This window comes from Misgurnus anguillicaudatus, chromosome 16 (genome assembly GCF_027580225.2).
Source record: "Misgurnus anguillicaudatus chromosome 16, ASM2758022v2, whole genome shotgun sequence".
Lineage (NCBI taxonomy): Eukaryota > Metazoa > Chordata > Actinopteri > Cypriniformes > Cobitidae > Misgurnus > Misgurnus anguillicaudatus.
In genome coordinates, this window is record NC_073352.2 from 33,796,331 (window position 1) to 33,815,747 (window position 19,417).

General features: G+C 37.3%; 1 protein-coding gene across 2 annotated transcripts in view; it reads left to right on the plus strand.

Annotated features, from left to right (window-relative positions):
• npm1b (nucleophosmin 1b) overlaps positions 1-18,668 on the plus strand; it is a 43,877-nt gene extending 25,209 nt beyond the window's left edge. For both annotated transcript variants that reach the window (XM_055178319.2, XM_055178320.2), the window contains exons 9-11: positions 11,353-11,460; positions 12,380-12,454; positions 17,017-18,668. In XM_055178319.2, the coding sequence (XP_055034294.2) occupies positions 11,353-11,460; positions 12,380-12,454; positions 17,017-17,061 (228 nt within the window). In that variant the 3' untranslated portion in view covers positions 17,062-18,668. The remainder of the gene's footprint in view (positions 1-11,352; positions 11,461-12,379; positions 12,455-17,016) is intronic.
• Positions 18,669-19,417: the final 749 nt, after the last annotated feature.

Sequence of the window (19,417 nt, forward strand, 5' to 3'; positions counted from 1 at the left end):
GCTGAAAATGCTCGTCGTTGGCAGGGAAGAGTTATCTCGTCAATGGTGGGGAAACAGTTAAAATCCGCAGTTTGTCTTTTTTAGCAGATTTTTAAATACTTGTTGCTTTGCATGAAATGTTAAGCTTAAAGCTGATTGTTAGGTTCAGGGCTTACATCTGTTTATTAAAAGAAGACATCATAAAAAATGACTTTTTTCATGTTTAAGTGCTATAATTGTGTCCCCAGTGCTTCTATCAACCTAAAAAATGTGAAAAAGAACAACCTAGTAACTAAGTTTTGGTAAACCATTCTCTGCAAGCATGTAAAAAAATTGGTCTAATTGGTGAAATTTGGCTCCCCTTGTGATGTCAGAAAGGGATAATACCACCCCTTAATCTGCACTATCCAACCACGGCACTGCCATTTAGTGCAGAGATCAGCTCATTTGGATTTTAAGGACACACCCAAAAACACTTAACATATGTACTCTGGGGACACCAAAGATTTATTTTACATCTTAAAAAAGTGAGATGTCCTCTTTAAAATAAATGCCAATGCCAAAGAGGAAAATATACTTCCAGAACCAAGGCCATGGGTGGCCACTGTTGTGTTTAAGATATTATCAGATTTAAAATAGTCATAAATGTCCATCAAGCTCTGGCTGTCAAACATCCCAAAGCAATTACTTAAAACGGGCAGGTCAAAATAAGACAGGTGACAGACAACAGCGAGACTAAACTTTCCCTGCTTATGTAAATGTTTCTGACCTTTGGCCCCTAAAACACTCCCCCTCAGGACGGGTTTAAACCGTTACACGTCGACCTTTGGTTTTTGGCATTTAAACACAGACCACCTTTAACACATAAGCACCCACACACCCCTTCACAATGTCTCGACGGGTTTCTCATCGCTCCTGCTTGCAGTTCACTTGACCTAACAATGTAAGAACGGGTAAGCATGTCATTACCTTCTTAGATGGCTGTCGTGAGGAGTGCTAATTACCTAGTGTATGAAACAGCCAGAGGGCTGTGTGTGTGTCAGTGCGCACATTCGGCTAATTCCATAATAGCCACGTTCTGATGCAAGACAGCGGTTGTTAAAAAACCTGATGAGATCAGACACCCGATCGGACAACCTTCCATCTCGAAACTTGTCAAAACTGGCACTTTTTCACACTTCGGCTTCCGGTGGGCTTTACAAACAACCCTTCGTCCTTACCAACACCCTTGTTTCCGGTGGCCACTCCCCACCATTAGAAATCATTAGGACTTGGTGTCCCTGCGGGCCATGAGGAGAGCGGAAACTGTGTGGTCTGTCATTAAAGCGTGGCAGACGCTACGTTGCTTAACATTGCATTCTCACATATATGAGCTGTTAAACTATAGCTGCATATCTTTATGAGACCATGAAGAGAAATCATTCGCATTTACACAGAATACTCAGGAAAGTGTGGAATGCTTTCTGAGACGGCATGCGCATGTAGAGACACGTTTACGCAATAGTATGGGTCACAAGATGTCATTATTTCGGAATAGGATGGACAGTTTTCTAAGGAATTCGGGAATGTTGTTGCTTTGAGTCTTGTTAGATTGTTTTATGTTTTATTTATAGACTGCAAACTGTATAGGTACATTTAATCCATTAAGTCTGATTTCAGTTTAAACCTAAACTTTGTGTACAGTAAATGTGATAAGTTGTGGTTGGTCACAGTGCAATTTAATGTTGATGATTAATTACTCAAAGGTCATTGGTTTGATCCCAGGTAATGCATATAATGATAAGGGATATGTATACCTTCAATGCATTAGTACAGTGCTTCTCAATTATTTTCTGTCACGCCCCCCCTAGGAAGAAGTAAACATTTCGCGCCCCCCAACTCTCCGCCGCGACTGTAAATAGTATAATTTGTCTATAAAATGACACATCTGCAAAACATTGTATCCTTATTAACAATAAAGAAAACACAAAAATAGAAATATCGATCAACTTACAACAAAGAATAACTTTATTAACATTGTTTTTTAGTCTGTAACAAAAAAGACTTAAAATGCATCAATTTGCCTGAAAAAAACAATCCTTATTTAAAGTATAATATTTTTTTGACCATTTGATACTGAAAAATTAAATTAAATATAATCAATAAATAATAATAAAAACTCAAGCGGCTTATCAGCCGGATTGGGGTGTAATATCTTTAAGTGACAGTGCAAAAAATCACTTCCTGAAAAAGTATTTTTCCTGGGGTCTCGCGCGCCCCCCCTGGTGTCGCTTTGAGCCCCCCCTGGGGGTCCCGCCCATAGACTGTAAAAAAGATGGACGACGCCTGTTCGCTCTCTTCCATTGGTGAAAAGTGAAGCCGCCAGTGTCCTGATATGGCGCTGACATCTTGGGTCTTGAGTCTGCGCAATAGCGATTTCGGGACCAGTCATGCGCAGTAGTGAGCAGGAAGGGAAGGCGCGAAGTCAAAACCGCGCCCTCGCTCGAATAGAATGCGCATATCACACGATTTCACAGCTGTCAATCATGACGTGACACCACCGTTTTTATATCATTAAATAACTAACTAAACACAAACCTATTTTAAAAACAAACATTTGAATTTACATCTGCGTGATAAAACCTACAGTAAATGACAGAAACCAGCTTTGGAAAAAAGATAATTGAAGTGTAAATAATTTTTTTAGTTGGTCTCAAGTCCCATTGAATAACATGGGGAGGCGGGCTTTATGACCTATACTGGGACCGGTCACTGGGGGGCGATCGAGACGTTTTGGCTTCACTTTTCAGGGCTTGTGCGGCATGCTTGGTCCCGCCCCACTATTTGAGAAGCACTGCATTAGTAGGTCATTTGGAAAGCATCTGTGAAAGTCATAAATGTAAATAATATGATATTAGTGGAGATGATTGTAATGGTCATGTCTTGAAATTATAGCAGTCCATACATGGTACATACATACATACAGTAATTTTGTTACAAACAATAATTTAGTTTTCCTAACATAGGGAAATAACTTGCCATTATAGTTAAAGGCACAATATGTAACTTTGTAATCCTGAAACGATAACAAAAGCTTCAGGGTTTCCTGCAGAAAATGTGTTAGTTAACTCTTTCCCCGCCATTGACGAGATATCTCGTCAATCAAGAGAAAACGCTTCCCCGCCAATGACGAGTATTTCCGTCTTTCCGCAAATACCGCTATTATCCACTAGGTGGCGCCATTCCGCAACTTTTTAAACCCGGAAGTATTGCCCTATGGCAAGCGGCTGCATGTCCGTGTCTGTTTTAAAGATCGCTCTGAATGGAATCTCTATGAAAAGACTGTCACAAAAATGGAATTATTATAAAATGTGGTGTTTTTGCAGAAACCTACTCATGTTCAAAAGCTGATTACAAAAGAACTACTCAAGGTAGGATGAAACGTTTTTTTTTTTTGTTTGTTTGAAAGCAGAGGGTCTGTTCTTTCATTTGGTATATTGTATGTTTATATATTTGAAGAAAAACATTTTCTGGAAGGCATTAAACTTTTGTGAAAATCATGAAAAACGCTGGCGCTGGCAACTTTTTTAAAAAACGCTGGCGGTGAAAGAGTTAAGGTGGTAGGGTTGGGTGGGGGCGTGGTGTGGTCATAATGAAAATGAAAATATTTTTATTTGGAACACTCAGGTGGAACTTGATTTTGAGGAGACTATGACAGAAAATGAACGCATACTGGATTATTAGTTAATTAAATGTTTTTGCCTCTAACAGGAATAGCTGCGTGATGAACGTGAGAACGTCTGGCGAACGATGATAGAAAGTGCTAAATTTTTTAAAACTGATTATTTTCCACTATTAATTACATTATCTTAAAGGAATGTAACTACTGTAGCATGTAAATAATGCACATAAATAACGTGAGCAACTTGTTCAGTTAATTTAGCCTATTCAACCTTCCAGGTAAGTTCTGTATGCTATGGTTTATCGTTTAAATAACTGATAATATTACTTTAACGTACAGACATCTATTCAGCCTGCTGTTCTGTCTGTTATTGTTTAGTTGAATAACTTGCCTTTCCAGATTAAATGTCTCTTCTTCGGCTTGGATTTTGTGAAATAATTTTCTAAATAAACGCGATGTGCGACATATATATGTTATTTTGTCTTAATGACGCATTTTTGAATGATGCGACTTATACTCCGGAGCGACTTATAGTCCGGAAAATACGGTACAAACACCGCGGGTCTCCTTATATGGAAGTCGCCGTTATGTTTCTACAGTAGCCCTAAATGGACAAACAGTTTTACAGAGCATGTTTCGTCACTATGTTATCTTAGACGACGACATTTTTATCCTGTGGCAGCTACTGTACCGTAGCTTCTCATTGCGTTTAGGAACTGGGGTTGGTTGCAATTGGCAATCTCACCACTAGATGGCGCTAAAACCTATACTGTATCTTTCAGTATTGAGTGGTGTATTTGAGTGTCGGCACGGCTTGTGATGTCATTTCTTATGAAATTGAGACTTGCAGTAAAGCTAAGGACAGTGTTCAAAGTCCTTAATGTTTTGGATTGTAAAAGTTTAGGAAAGATTTTCTCAATCACAGCTTCCAGAATCCACCTTGGATGGGCTCTCCATGGAGTCAGAGAGGACACGCGGAGGTGCGTCGGCTTTGCGTGTGTGTGTTTGTGTGTATTGAGGACAGCCGATTACATCAAATGCTAGCGTGCTAATGATTAAGTGCCGTCCCCTGGCATCTGTAATCAGCGTCTGGCGTAGATTAAAAAGCTCGCTGCGCTTTCTGTCTGTCAGCTGTCTTAACTCTACAGCTGTCCTTTCCCAACAAAAAAGACAAAAACGCCCTGCTATATAATGGCTCCACCACACCGGGCCTCTCTGGCCCACTGCCAGTCCTGTGTGTGTCTGTGTGTGTGTGTTGTGAGTGCATTTGTCCTTTAATCTGATACCTTTTGATCTATCGCATGCTCGTCAATCGCTACGGAGGAAAAGAGGATTATTTATTTTGTTCAGAGAGCAAAAGACTGGAAGACATTGTTCGTTACTTAGTGTTCCTCATTCTCCTTCTGCTTTCATCTGGCATAACCAAAAGTTCTGGAGTCTCTTGAGGGTCGGTCACCTTTTCATCTTGAAACCGAACTGGGTTCGGGTCACAATGGGTCCACAGTGACACGATTGAGGGTATTTTTTTTACACTCGAGTCCACCTCAAAATACTTTTGGCTTTTAGTCCACCTTCACTGGTATTACACTTTCTGAAGTATTTATTCTCCTAAAGTAAGAAATATAAATTCTTCAGATGGTAAAGTTTGTCAGTAAAGCCTAAGGGGAGGAACTTTGAGTATCAAGACGTAGTTTATCATGGTTTTTGTTTAAGCCGGGGTAAGTTGTCACAAGTGATCATTCTCTATTAATTAGCCTACAACTCTGTAATGAGATAAAATATAAAAAATGTAATGAATACAAGAAATGTTCTCAAGACTTTATTCTTTAATTTGGTATGTGATTTATACCATTGTGATTTAGTGCTGGGCGATAATTCGATAACGATAATTTTGCCGATATAAATTTTCCCGATAAAACGATAACGACAGTTCGGTAAGTGATCGATAATGTTCACGCACTGTGCGTAATGTTGCGCAAGCACTTCTGGATACGGCACGCGCTCTTGGTTTACAATCACAGTGTCAGTTAGACTTGAAGGAGTGGAAGATGAGGCAAGTTATTTATTTATTAGTAGAGCCCTATAATTTTCGCGATGCCGATAACGCAAATGGCATCCAAATGCGTGTAAACATTTTTCTTTTGCGTAATGTTGGACATGCAAACAGTTTTTATCAAAGCCGGGAACACAGCAGACAAAATAGGTACAGTATACTGTACTTTCTTTCAGCGTCCGCCTTGTGCGTGCACACGTCCGCACAGCTGTAAATGTATTTTTACAGGACATTCACAAATTCAGGAAACTGAGGAAAAACAGCAGATGTATGAGTGTACGTGATGCTCTTAACATCCATTTATAAGCCTGTATAGCTTGTGCACTCAAAAAAAATGTTTGTTCATTCAACATAATTGAATTAAGGAAAACTTTTCCACGAAATTAGTTTAGACTTGTACAACAAGAATACAATAAGTTAATTTAAACAAATAATCTTTTGTTGCACCAACTTAATAAATATATTTTCATTGCTCATAAAAATATCTTGTTCAATAAACTTAATTCAATTAAACTTTTCCACCCAATTAATTCTGGTCTGTTCAACAAAGACAAAATAAGTTCATTCAAGCAAAAAAGTCTAGTTAAACCAATTGTCCGTTTCTATATAACACTAATTAGCATAAGCACACGTTAGCATGCTAATGACACATTGGTTGAACATGTGAGAAGAGACACATGTTAGTGCTCTTTAAAAGAACTACGTACGTCACATCCACAACTTAACCACAAGCGCCACTCTTCTGCACGATGGTAACCAAACAATTCGTAAAAATATAACACAAACTCTTCTAAATCAATAAGATAAACCAACATTAAACACTATGAAGTCTTTCTCTTTACCTAAAAATGCATAAAATAACACTTAATTTAAAAGAATACTCTCCAAAGGCAGTTGCATGCAAAGCATGCTGGGAAATACAGATTCACGGCCCAGTAAGCAATAGCAACAAAAATCATTAATGTGCTCCCAATATAAAATGATTTAGCTCATGTAATTTTTTTAAATTTAAGCAGATTGACCATTATAAAAATAGGTTGAGACAAAAAAAATAAAAAATTGTGTTGTATTAACTTGTTTCATTTAAGTAAATTAGACAAGGTGCAAAAATATTTTTTTTGAGTGTGTAAAACACACACGTGATCACTGAACTAAGTTTTCTTTCTTGTTTAAGTGACCATAAACAGCTGGATATTACTCAGTATATTAAAACTTAAAGCAGTCTGTCTTGGGTCTTAAAGGAACACGCCCACATTTTGGGAATTTAGCTTATTCACCGTATCCCCCAGAGTTAGATAAGTCCATACATACCTTTCTCATCTCTGTGCGTGCTGTAACTCTGTTTGACGCAGCCCCCGCTAGCTTAGCTTAGCACAAAGACTGGAAGTAAATGGCTCCAGCTAGCATACTGCTCCAAATAAGTGACAAAATAACGCGAAAATTTTCCTATTTAGGTGTTGTAATTTGTATAGTCACAGCATGAACAAATAACAAGGTCATATGAGACACAGCCATCTTTTAACAGTATACATACTGGGAACTATATTCTCAGAAGGCGCAGCACTGCTACTTGGGCAGTAGCCTGCTGCTTTCTGTGTCATTTCATAGCAAATATATTTACATTTAATACAGATGCCTGAACATTAAATCAAGATTTTAGTATTTGTATTTGTCATGTTCTGAATAAAAAATAGTTTAAAACCATTATTAACTGTCTGGTTATTACAATTTTCATTCAGGAGCAAAAATCTGCCTTTAAATTTGACAGGAATAAAGATTTGTTATTTATCATGATAATTATCGATATCGACTGATATGGAAAAAATTTCTTGATAATTTTTTCGCATTTATTTTATCATTGAGGATTTCTTAAAAAAATGTAAAAATCTCGTCTCGTTCTCCTGAACCCAATCTCGCGTCTCGTCTCGTCTCGTAGATTAAGTGTCTAATCACACCTTTAGTGCTCAGTAAATGTTAGACAGTGTGAAAAGTGTGACAACTTACCCCGCTCTCCCCTACTAGTCATTTCTGTAGTCTATAATTTATCAGCTTATTCAAAACCGGAGATGCTCACATATTTTATAAAATCAAAAATACATTTTATTTTCATAAATAAAACTAGCTAATGTTGGGATATGTACTTTAACCATGATATAAAAACTTTACAATGCATGTCAGAAGAAACTAAACGGGTCTTAACGGTATTTTTTCTTTATTGAGATTCATACATCATCGGTGAAAGCTGAATAAATAAGCTTTCCAGTAATGTATGGTAAGGATTGGACAACAATTTGAAGATCTGAGGGTGCAAAAAATAAATATTTACAAAATCGCCTTTACAGTCCTCAACAACACGTATAACTATATGATATATTTACGGTAGGAAATTTACATAAATATCTTCATGGAACATCTTTACTTAATATCCTTATGATTTTTGCCATTAAAAAGAGATCATTTTAACCCATGCAATGTTTTGTTGGCTTTTGCTACAAATATACCCGTGCAACCAGGGTCACATATTCAGACCACCTAATTTACATGTAGTATACACTACCATTACGGACTGAACATGCATGACCCCGCAAGATGGTCTCAGTTTGGTTTGTTTATTCCCATACAAGCCCAAATTCTTACTCTCAGAGCCCTAAATGATCCATCAGTCAGTGCATTACAGGTGATGCTGCCGTTTCTGTAGCAGTTTCTGCAGATCTTTCTTGCGCACACACACACTTTTTCTCACTCTTTCTGTTTCTCTCTCACTGTGAAAACACGACTCTGTCCATCAATGTAACCCTGCAATCAGTGTGGATTCCTGGCTGGGCTGCGTGCATGGACAGGCCAGTGTGTGCATGTGCATACGTTTACATCAGCATGCAACAGAGGGACAGTATATCACATCAAAGCCGGACACACACCTGTGCCCAATGAGCATGCACACAAACACACACACACATATACACACACACACACATGCTCTCATAGTGGGTGGACACCAGATTCTTTAGTGAAGTTGTAATATTACAGACATTTACCCCTACAATCCCTCTGACCCTCTTTATGTGACCAAACTTCAGCAGACACATAAAACATTTTCCCTTAAAACGTGCCAACAAAATCTCTTTCCCTCCAAGTTGGAGGCGTTTAGCTGGTGCGGAATTGATATGACGGTAACAAAGATCATAGCGTGAATTGTTTGCAGATGCCAGTGCTTTGATTATCTAGTGTTAAAAAATTCATAGTTTAAACGTGGCTTCATGTCCTAGTTTTAATCGTGCTGATGTGTTCGGTTGTTTGATATATCTTGACGTTTTTTTATTTTAAAATGTAACTGCATTATTGTGTTACTTTTTTAATTTTGCATAGTTGTTTTTTTATGGAATACAATGCATGCCTTCTGCTTTACATTTTTATAATCTCTCTCTCTCACTATCTTTCTTTCCTTCTCTTTGTTTCTCGCTATCTCTCTTTCCTTTTTTCTTTTTCTCCCTCTCTCAGGGAACCCAAATGTTGTGCTTGGCTTGCAGGTGTTTTCTAAATTCGGGTATTTTTAAGTGTTTGTCTCCCCGACACAGTTTGCATATCGTGACGATAGCGTTGCACTGTTTTCATTGAAAATATATTTTTTGTGTTGCGGTTCCAGTGAAAATACGTTTTGGGGAAGGGAAAGTTTTTACACTTCCATCTGAAGTAAATCATTCGGTTAAAAAATAGCAGTAATGCAGGTCACGGGACTGAAAAAGTTAATCATTCTGCATTTGGCAGATACTTTTACACAAAGCAACTTACAGTGTATGTACTTACTCAGTGTGTGCATTCTCTGGGATTCCAACCAATGCCGTTTCCATGTTACTATACTCCCCTTACTTACAAAAAATTATCGGATTATCAGGGTTCCCACACCTTAGTTAACTTCAAATTCAAGGACCTTTCAAGGACTTTCCACATCCAATACCCTTAAATTCAAGGACTAAATGTGGGGACACATTTCAAGTGAGAGCAAGGTTTCATCGTGTTACCTTTTAAGATACATTGTTACAGTTCCCTTTTGAGGGAGCTTGCGTTGCGTCACTGCGGTGACACTTTGGGGACGCCTCCAGGGTGCGTCTGAATGTGTATATCAAATTCAACCAATGATGAGACTTAACGACAAAGACAGGGTGACGCGGTAGCCAGGAAGTATATCGCTATCTGAAATATTGCCAAAGACGGTGTTACAGGGACACAGGAAGTATGGTAAGGGAGACGCAACAGTTACATACGTAATCCGAGACGTTTTCATGTGTCAAACACAACTATGCAAAAAAGCATTTTGGTATGAATCAACATTCCCACACAGAAGATATAAGCATTTAAAGCCAACAGTTTAGCACGTCAAGAATTTTTATGAAATTATCCTACACTACACACGGAATAATATGGATTTTTTTCCCCAGAAAACTTCTTGCATAAAATAGATTCAAGCACTTTTAATTACCTGTATCTATGTATGTATATTTTCAAAAACGTCCCAGGACCTTCCCAGGGAATTATTTCTCCCAGATTCACAAACTTTCAAGGACCCGTGGGAACCCTGGATTATGGACAAAGCCATCGTTTTATTGCCACCATCCTACTTGTCTTTATTAGACCCAAAGGGGCGGTTTCCCGGACAGGGATTAGACTAGTCCTAGACTAAAATAAATGTAAGAGCTGTCTAAACAAAAAACAGCGGCCCCCCGAAGAAAATTTGTGACAAAAAACTGTTCTAAACTCAACATTTAACACATATTAAATTATACAAAAAAGTAGTGCTTTCGGTTAGTAGCCTTATTTTTTGATGTTTAATTACACAGAATTCGTGATAAATTAATGTATTTGATAAAATGTCATAAAACTGGGGCCCCCCTGGCACCATCTCGCGGCCCCCCTGGGGGCCCCGCCCCCCAGTTTGAAAACCCCTGCACTAGATGGCTTATCCAATTTATGAAAAAAGTGAAGCCGAAACCTTATTTACTAATTTTAAACTCTGTGTATGTTTTGATAATCGTTCTGAATCTGATCTCTAACGGTACATTCACACGGGGCGTAAGCGTTGACGCTTCCCATTTACTTTTAATGGATGACGTCATGCGTTGCCGAACTGAATTGTGTATCCGTCTGCACCGCGTCGCTGCCGTTGCTTGCGTAACATTTCTCAACTTTTCAAGCGGCAACGCGTGCGTCGGCCAATGAGATCACCTTATGCAAATAACCTAGGTAGAGCCAGCCAATTACGTTTATGGAAGACCGGAGCATAGGTTGCGGCCCCTGTGATTGGCTGTTGGCCATGCTTCAGACAAGCCTTCCGTTAAGCGTTAACGCTTGTGCCCTGTGTGAATTTACCGTAAAAAAATTCACAAAAATGCAATTTTTTCAGCTTTTTGAGAGTTTATAAGCAGAGAAAAAAAATTATTGTAACGTTTTTTCTCGTTTTGTTTGTTTGTTTGTTAGCAGAGGGTCTGTTGTTTCATTTGATATATTTGTATGTTTATATATTTTCCTGGAAGGCATTTTGTGAAAATCACCAAAAATGCTCGTGGGCAACTTTTCCAAAAATGGCTGGCGGCAAATGAGTTAATGTGGTTTATAAAAACCTACTTCCTTACTTTATTCATCATGCGATTTATCTCATTCACAGACACCACAGAAGGTAAAAGACAAGTCTGCGGCAGGGTCGTCCGGAAAGTCTCCCAGCGCTCCGGACCTGAGTGAGATCAAAAACAAACTGGCATCGGCGGCTAAAGAGGTACGCTTACAACGCAACATATTTTGTACCAAGGTGTGTCTCTCCGCTAACAATGTTTGCATTACTCTTGATTTAGTTGGTAATCACACACGTGCAGTCGCTTTAGCCAAAGCCCTGACATACAAACAAATGCGTACACATGCCATGCATTAAGCAGGCCAGCTCAGCAAAGCATTGGGTGGTCAAATATTAATGAGGTGTCTTAGTATCAAGACTGTGGCCTGGGGGAATGACCACCCATATGACATCACCAAATCGGCCATGTGCCGGGATTAACCCGCCTTCCTGAGCCCACCTGCTTGCTCACTTCCTCAATCAACTAAACACCCGGATTCATCCACCACCCCGGACCACTAACTGCATATGGAGACCACCACTGTCTTTGCCTTCATCATCGATCACTAGATTTATGTCTGATTCAATAAACATTGTTAGTTCACTCTCCCATAAACAAAAACGTGATGATCAAGATAATTTAATCTATTGAGGTTTTTTGTAGTCGTAAATGTAACGTATGTTTTCCATTTGTTTACACAGTGTGGTAATTGACAAAAATGTCGTAGATTCTCTAGTTTGAGAAAAGCCTTAAAACCTCCAGAAACATAAGACCAACTGATTAGTATGTCGTAATATCTAGTTTGAAGCTGTAAGTATTCAGCGGATGGGTCGCGTCGAGCAGATCGATGATTTGTGTTGGTGTGATTTCATTTGGTCTGCTGTAGATAAGGCGAAGTGGAATTACAGTAAAGGCCACAAAAATATGCGTTCACTGAAGTGCGTCCAACGCCGAACGACTCGCCCTGTTCATCAGCACAGCAGAGCTCTGGCTCGCGGTCAAAATGATCTCAACACTTAGCAGAGAAACAAAAGTGATGAAAAGAGCCATTTCATTTTTTCACAGATATGTTTTTCTCCACAGGGGAGGCCGCTTCCAAAAACGGAACAGAAGTTTGAGAACTACGCTAAAAGCTCATTCAAGATCTCCGATAAACAAGTGAGTATCACGGCTTTTGTAAAGCGCCGTCGCTCTTTGGCTAGTTTATAGTGCAAAAACACGCGTACACCCTTGAAAACAATTTTGGCCCTGTCAAAATCGAGAAAGACTTCTAAGAGGTCTTTTAAATGTAAGAAATGACAGAGTGCACTTACGGTGCACTTAAGAGATTAAGTGAGTAACTGTTCAGACGGCAAGAGAAATATTAAAGCATTAGGTAGGTAGAATAGAAATATTGTATAGAAACAGAATGCAGATCTCATTGTACATTGTGTTTTTTTGTGTGTTAAGGTCCTTTCACTCCAAACAAAATAAAAAATATAAACTATAGCGATACAGCACCTTTGTTACAGCGCGAGTTGTTAAATATCGCTCCTCAACTTGGTCCATCTTTGTTTTTACCTTCGCAAGCGGAAATGCATATGAGGAATGCGACGTGACGGAACTGATGCATAGTTACATTTTTTTAAAGAGGTACATGTTAGGGTTTGCTTCTATGCTTAGGCTACGACGTTCCAACGCAGCATAAGTATAATTGGACTTTATTCCAGTAACCCTCAGCCAATAAGAAATCAAGAAAAAAACAATGCTGTCAAAAAGATCTGCAAAGACAACTACATCTGCTGTATTATATGTGCCAGACCAGTAGATGGCGGTGTTACTTTGTAAAGAAATACTACAAACTTACACACATACGCATTCCTCTACAGAGCTATAAATGAAGAGTTTGGTTCAAGAACGCAATAAATCCATTTTGACTAATTTAGGTAAAAAAAAATGTCTATACCATAAAAGTGACAAAATGAAAACTATTACAAACTTTCACATAGCATATTTATAATAACATAAAAAAATTCAAATCCATAATTTCACTTCAAAGATTTATTATAAAAACTTTTTTCTGCAAAATGCAATAAATCCATGACATGTTTTTTTTTTCAAAATGCTATAAATCTATTGAATCAATATATAAATGTGCATTCATCTTTGCTATGTTATATTCATTTAGTTGAGTAGTGGTATAAACTGATTTAAAAAATAAACATTAATGGCATTAATCAAAAGACTTTGTTCACCACAGTTTTATCAATGCCATCAAAGTATTATTTTGTTTTTGTTTGTTTGTTGATCACGAAGTACAAAGTAGATGAGGAAAATTAGAATTCCGTGTGTAAGCAAAGCGCCGCCGCCATTGTTTACAATGCGTGGAATGGTGCGCTGTGATTGGTTAAGCAGATTTATTGCATTCTTCAGAAAAGGAGGACTGGCGTTTATCACGTTTTGGGAAAAAGGGAGAAAAGATGACAGAATAACACGGCGAATATCAGATTTTGTGTAAAATTAAGAATTTACTTTTTAATACTGACCTGATACAATACTGCGGAGCCCCTAAGGGTACATGGGGAAAGGTTTAATGAAGTTTGGTTTCGCGTGCACATGTGGGGCTTGCGCGTGCGCACTTGGAACTTTCACGTGTGCACGCAATAGTTTCACTTTATTTAATTTTTTCTCCATGTCCCCTTAGGGGGCTCTGTAGTATTGTATCGTGTATAGTTTGACGTGCACGCGCAAAACTAAACACGATAGTTTCACATGCGCACGTGAAACTAAACTTTATTTATTTTTTTCTCCAAACTAAACTTCAAAAAAAAAAAATTCTGCACATGAGGGTTTCGCGTGAGCATGCAAAAGTTTCACGTGAGCACATAAAACTAAACTTTTGATTTTTTTACTCCAATGTCACCTTAGGGGTTCGGTACAATACTGATTTTGGTGGTGACAATTTTTTTAAATGGCGTTTATTGTGTTTTGGAACCAAACTCTTCAAACACAAACAATCAAGAGAGCAAAAGCATCAAGCAGTTTTGTTTAGCGTACCGTGAAGTAGGTTTTTGGGCAGTGCAATTAATCGTTTTTTTAATTAACCGTTTTATTTTTTCTTCAAACAATTACAAAAACAAGATAATCGAGGTAAAACAATTACTGTGCGATTAAAATATAATTTGCGTGCTGCTGGACCGATGTGTTTGTAAGGCACTTTGAAGGCACCACTGCTTTGACACGTGTAACCTATTGCAACAAATCTAATAAAATAAAATCGTACTTTTTTCATGTTTAAGTGCTATAATTGGGTCCCCGGTGCTTCTATCAACCTACAAAATGTGACCAATCTAAAAATGCACATTTATAAAGTTTACACGGAGAAGAGTAGGCGTGGATATCATAAACCGATCTTCAAAGTGGCGTTTTCAGGACCCCATTATGTACACGGACATACAAACCACGTAAAACACATTTAAAATCGTAGTAGTGTAAAAGGCACCCTTAGTCGGCTGATCGGAGTGGCATATTGAGATTTTCCTGCATGTCTTTATATCAGAGGATGAAATATGTACTCGGTGACCTCTTGGCATTCAGAAGAACAGGAGGGATCTGTCAGGACAGACATGTCTGGCTGTGATTTAAATGCCTCGTTCACTCATTCCTCTATCTCAGTCTCTTTTAAGTCAAAGTTTTTCTCATGTGTCAAGTTGGGTGTCGACCTAACATATTAAAGTAGTGTAAAACAGGCTTCACAAATGATGACTGTTAAGTCAAAAGAGAAAAATCTCTCAACTAAACTTCAACATCACGTCTGCATCGTATCCGAGCATGAAGAAAGTGTAAGTTTCTGTATTAGCGGTACCAAGAAAATAGATTTCATTTTAAACTGTGGAATAACTTCCAAATATTTTTTTAATTTTTTTTAGGCATTTTCCCAGAAACTTGCCTATTGCATCTAATTATGCAACTATTGATTCTTTTTAAGTGTCTCATCGGTCTGTTTATTATTTAATTGATTCAAAATGTGAAACATGCTCATAATGGAATAAACGTTGAGTAGTTATTAGCTTTACGAACTTATTTAGTTAATTTTATTTACAGAACACAACTGGGTGATTCTCGCGAAATTAGACTTACGAGGTGTCATGAAACATTTTGATAAAAAAGTAAATGCAAAGTAAGAGTATCAAAATAAGAAGCATACAGTTACCAACATCTCTTCGTGTACTATTTTGCAAATGATTTCAACATACAAACCAATTTTGTGGTTTTTTCCACATTTAAGGGGAAAATTTTCATTACCGCAACGTGTCCATGACTGGATTTGGGTTCTTTGACATGGAAATATTTATCATTAAAAAATCTAAAAAATAAAAATCTTCAGTGCATTTTATACTATAAACATTTACAGTAAAGAAACATGTGGTATTTGGTGATCATTGGTAAATGTAGAGACAATAATAAGAAATATAAATGTGTCCAACACCAATTTTCTCATCCTCCGCAACAATTTTCAATCATTGTTTAAGCCCTCAATGAACATTTTCAAAAAAAAAAAAAAAAAATGACTGAGACACTCAAGATGTCTACCAGGTAAGCAGTTTTTTTTCTTTCCAGATAAAAGTTGAAATTTTGTTTGTCATAGTACCTAGACAAATTTTTCATTACCGAAACCTGAGTTTGTAAATGCATATGTTTAATGTAATATGTTGCGGTAATGATCATTTTTGATAATGATAATCTAAAAAATGTAAATAATTCTATAGGAAATATTTTTTAAATCCTTTAAAAGTAATGGTTATAGTAAGTTAAGACCTTAATGTTATATGTGCAAAAAAAAAAATGTCTTTAAGGGCTTTTTAAAAAATCTAATGTTGGACACCTTCTAAATCTGGATTTCGTGATAATCACCCAACTGTAAATATCTGTATGCCTTCTCATTTGTTAATCGCTTTGAAAAACATCTGCTAAAAGAATAAACGTAAATGTTCGTTTTAAATGTTACAAAGTATAATTTGTTGCATAATACAAAATTAATTGCTGTTATGTAATATTAATTTGCTTTGGAAGAAATGTATGTGTCCTTCCTTACTGATGTTAAACAGAGACAAAAAGTAAGATTTTAATTATTTGGATAATGGAAAAGAAAATACTGCATGTGTCATCTCTGGGTACCTTGTGTCACTATTTTGAGTGCCCTGGCAACAACGTTTTGGATAATTTCTGTAACAAATTGGCCTAAACACACAAAGTGCAACAGTCTGATAATATGAAAGACTGCAGTAGTTACTAAGTTGGGATGGGTCAGACTATAGTGAAGGGTCAGCATGACAGCTCAGTAAGATTTGGAAAGGAGCGTGTTTATGTCCGCACCACTGTCGTGCACGTCTGTTACAAAATCGAGACATTTCAGTGCCGAGCAGGTGTTCGCGTGCGTGTTTTCGTGTCGAAGCGGCACAGCAGGCAAAGACGTGCGAGACGTCTTTGTCAAAGCGAGGCGCTAGTCATACCCTCTGGTATGTGCACCGACTGCCCCCCTTTCCTCCGGGCTCGGCACTATAGTTATACCCCAGACGCGCCGCTAATGTGAAGCTTTCCGTCCAAACTGACTCGCACGCCTCTAATTATTAAGCATCCAAATGAGTCGCTACATCAGAGAAACCCAGTTCCAGCTTTAGCAACTCATCCTTCTCACCCCCCCACCTCCTCCTCCTCTCCCCTCATTTGTTTTCTTGCAGGTGATCAAAGACCTTTGGAAGTTTGTACAATCACTGAAAAAGTAATGGCAGCTCTGTGCAGAAGTCTGAGGTCGGCCAGTGACTCCTTCAGCTGCGCAATCTGGCCTCACCGAACACGATCGTCATAGAGCCTTCGGCAGTGGAGATATTATGGTTCATGTTTGATCTTTTCTTTGAATGATAGATGGTGATTTTCTTTTAAAACATTATTGAAATGTTTTTGTCAGGCTGTTATCATTTTAAACTCATTTTTAAGGATGAATCTCATAAAGACTGTCTATATAGGTTGTGCTTCATCTCTAAATTAATAGAGAAAAAATTGCATTGCATTGTGACATTATTTTCATGACTTTTAAGCCTATTATGTGCTTATACTTTTCACTTTAATGTGAAGTAAATAGTTTGTTTTTGTATAAATCTATCATGGTTTAATGAAATAAAACTGTACTGCAGTAATAACTAATACATTACAGTTTGAAATGTGCTTCACTGTCATGAAAATAATTATTTCAATGCAAAAAATATATTTTGGGGTCCTTAAAAAGAAAATGTTTAATTTTCGTCATGCATTAATTTAGTTTTTATTAATGTGAAATTTTTCTTGAGATTCACCTGTAAATACTTAAAAAAAAGATTGCCACTGAACTGATGCTGATTGGTGCTTCATTCTCATACAATGATGATTTGTTTGGGAATCTCTTTAAAAAAAAATCAAGGCTTAAAATTGATCTTGCTCTATCTGCATTAAAAGTAGCTAGCTTTCTGTAAATACTGCTCTTTATCTGAAGGCAGCTGACATTGCTGAATAAATCCTAAAGATGCTTAAATGTTAAAAATTCCGTCCCTCGTGAAAGTTCCTCTTAAATCGAGGATTCCCAGTTTTCCGTATAGCTCTCAGGTTTCTTCCCTGCCACGATCCGTATGGCCTTTATCATTTACACACTGTAAGCTTGAATACATTTAAGCTTTGCCCTTATGTTAAGTGCTATAGATACTCACGAAAACATCCAAGAAGTTCGATCGAAAGTTTACACCTCGTAAAAAATGATTGTTAGTCCCCTAGTATTAGGTCATTAAATATGACAACAATAGTGTTTGAGTGATAAAGTAAACTTTTCATTTTAATTTTTTGCAATAAGCTGTTTTATTTTGTTAGCGCTAACCCCCAAAATATACATAGGTGGTTTTATGAGAGCGAAAGAGAAGAGTCTGTCCTCAATCTGTTATAATTTCTTTGACGCATGTTGTGTTGCTTTAAGTTTGTACAGATGTGATTTTTTTTACACTTCGTCTGTACTGCATATGAGCAGCGCATGGCAACAAAACTTCATCAGCCCCCATATAATCAACTGTACTGTATGTGTCTATACTGTAAAGGGAGCATTGTCGTATTGTTGCATTATGCCACTCGTATGCAGTATAGATGAGATGGCTTGCCATGGATGAAAAAGGAAAGAAACCAGGTTTAGTTTATACTGTTTTACATCCTTTTAGTTTTTTCTTTAAATAATGTGAAGTTAACTATACTCTGTACTGAAGTTACTCCTGTGTCTCTGCAAAGACCACCAAGTGCAACCAATAAGTTGTTGTTATGGTGTATAGATGCAACTGTGTGATTCTTTACAAAGTAATAAACCGTTCTTTTATTTTAACTTTCATCGTTTTCTGTTCACAATTGTTTTTCTCTAACATATGCAATTTTAAGCTTTCTCGTCTTAGCTGGGGTGTGTTTCTAAAACTATGTATGTTTAGAGGAAAACACTAACTTATTAAATCATTATTCAGTATAACTGTATATAATGTCTGCTATTTTTGTAAAGTACAGTACATTATGCAACAATGAATATTTAAACAGTGCAGTGTGTAAAGAGTTAAACAACTTGGTTTTGCAAGTTGCAAATTACTAGGTTACTATTTTAAGTTTTGACTTTTGATCAGTTGATATAACAAATGAACATTTCAACATGTTTTTATAAGTTAAGTTAAAGTAACAAAAAATATATATGTTGATTCAGCATAATATTTCACATTGTGCACAGCATAAACCGTATACATAGTCAAAAAAAAAAAAAAAACTGGCTGTCACTGGGGCAGTACCCTTTAAAAATCCCCTAATATGTTTTCTTTTAGGTACCGATGTGGGTGAGCGGGGCACAAACTAACGCGGGGTTAATTGTCACAAGGCTACTTTCAGACTGATCTCATGAAAAACCGTGCTATAGTCATGAAAATTTTGATTAATTTATTTGTGTCCATGGCACCAATTTCTATAGTTTATCGTGTCCGTGGCACGACTTTCTTTTTCGGGTCATTTTATGTATCATTTTATCATTGTTTTTAACTGTTTTCTTACTGTTGGGGTTTTAATCACTTTCTGTTACATTTTTAGACATCCTAACCC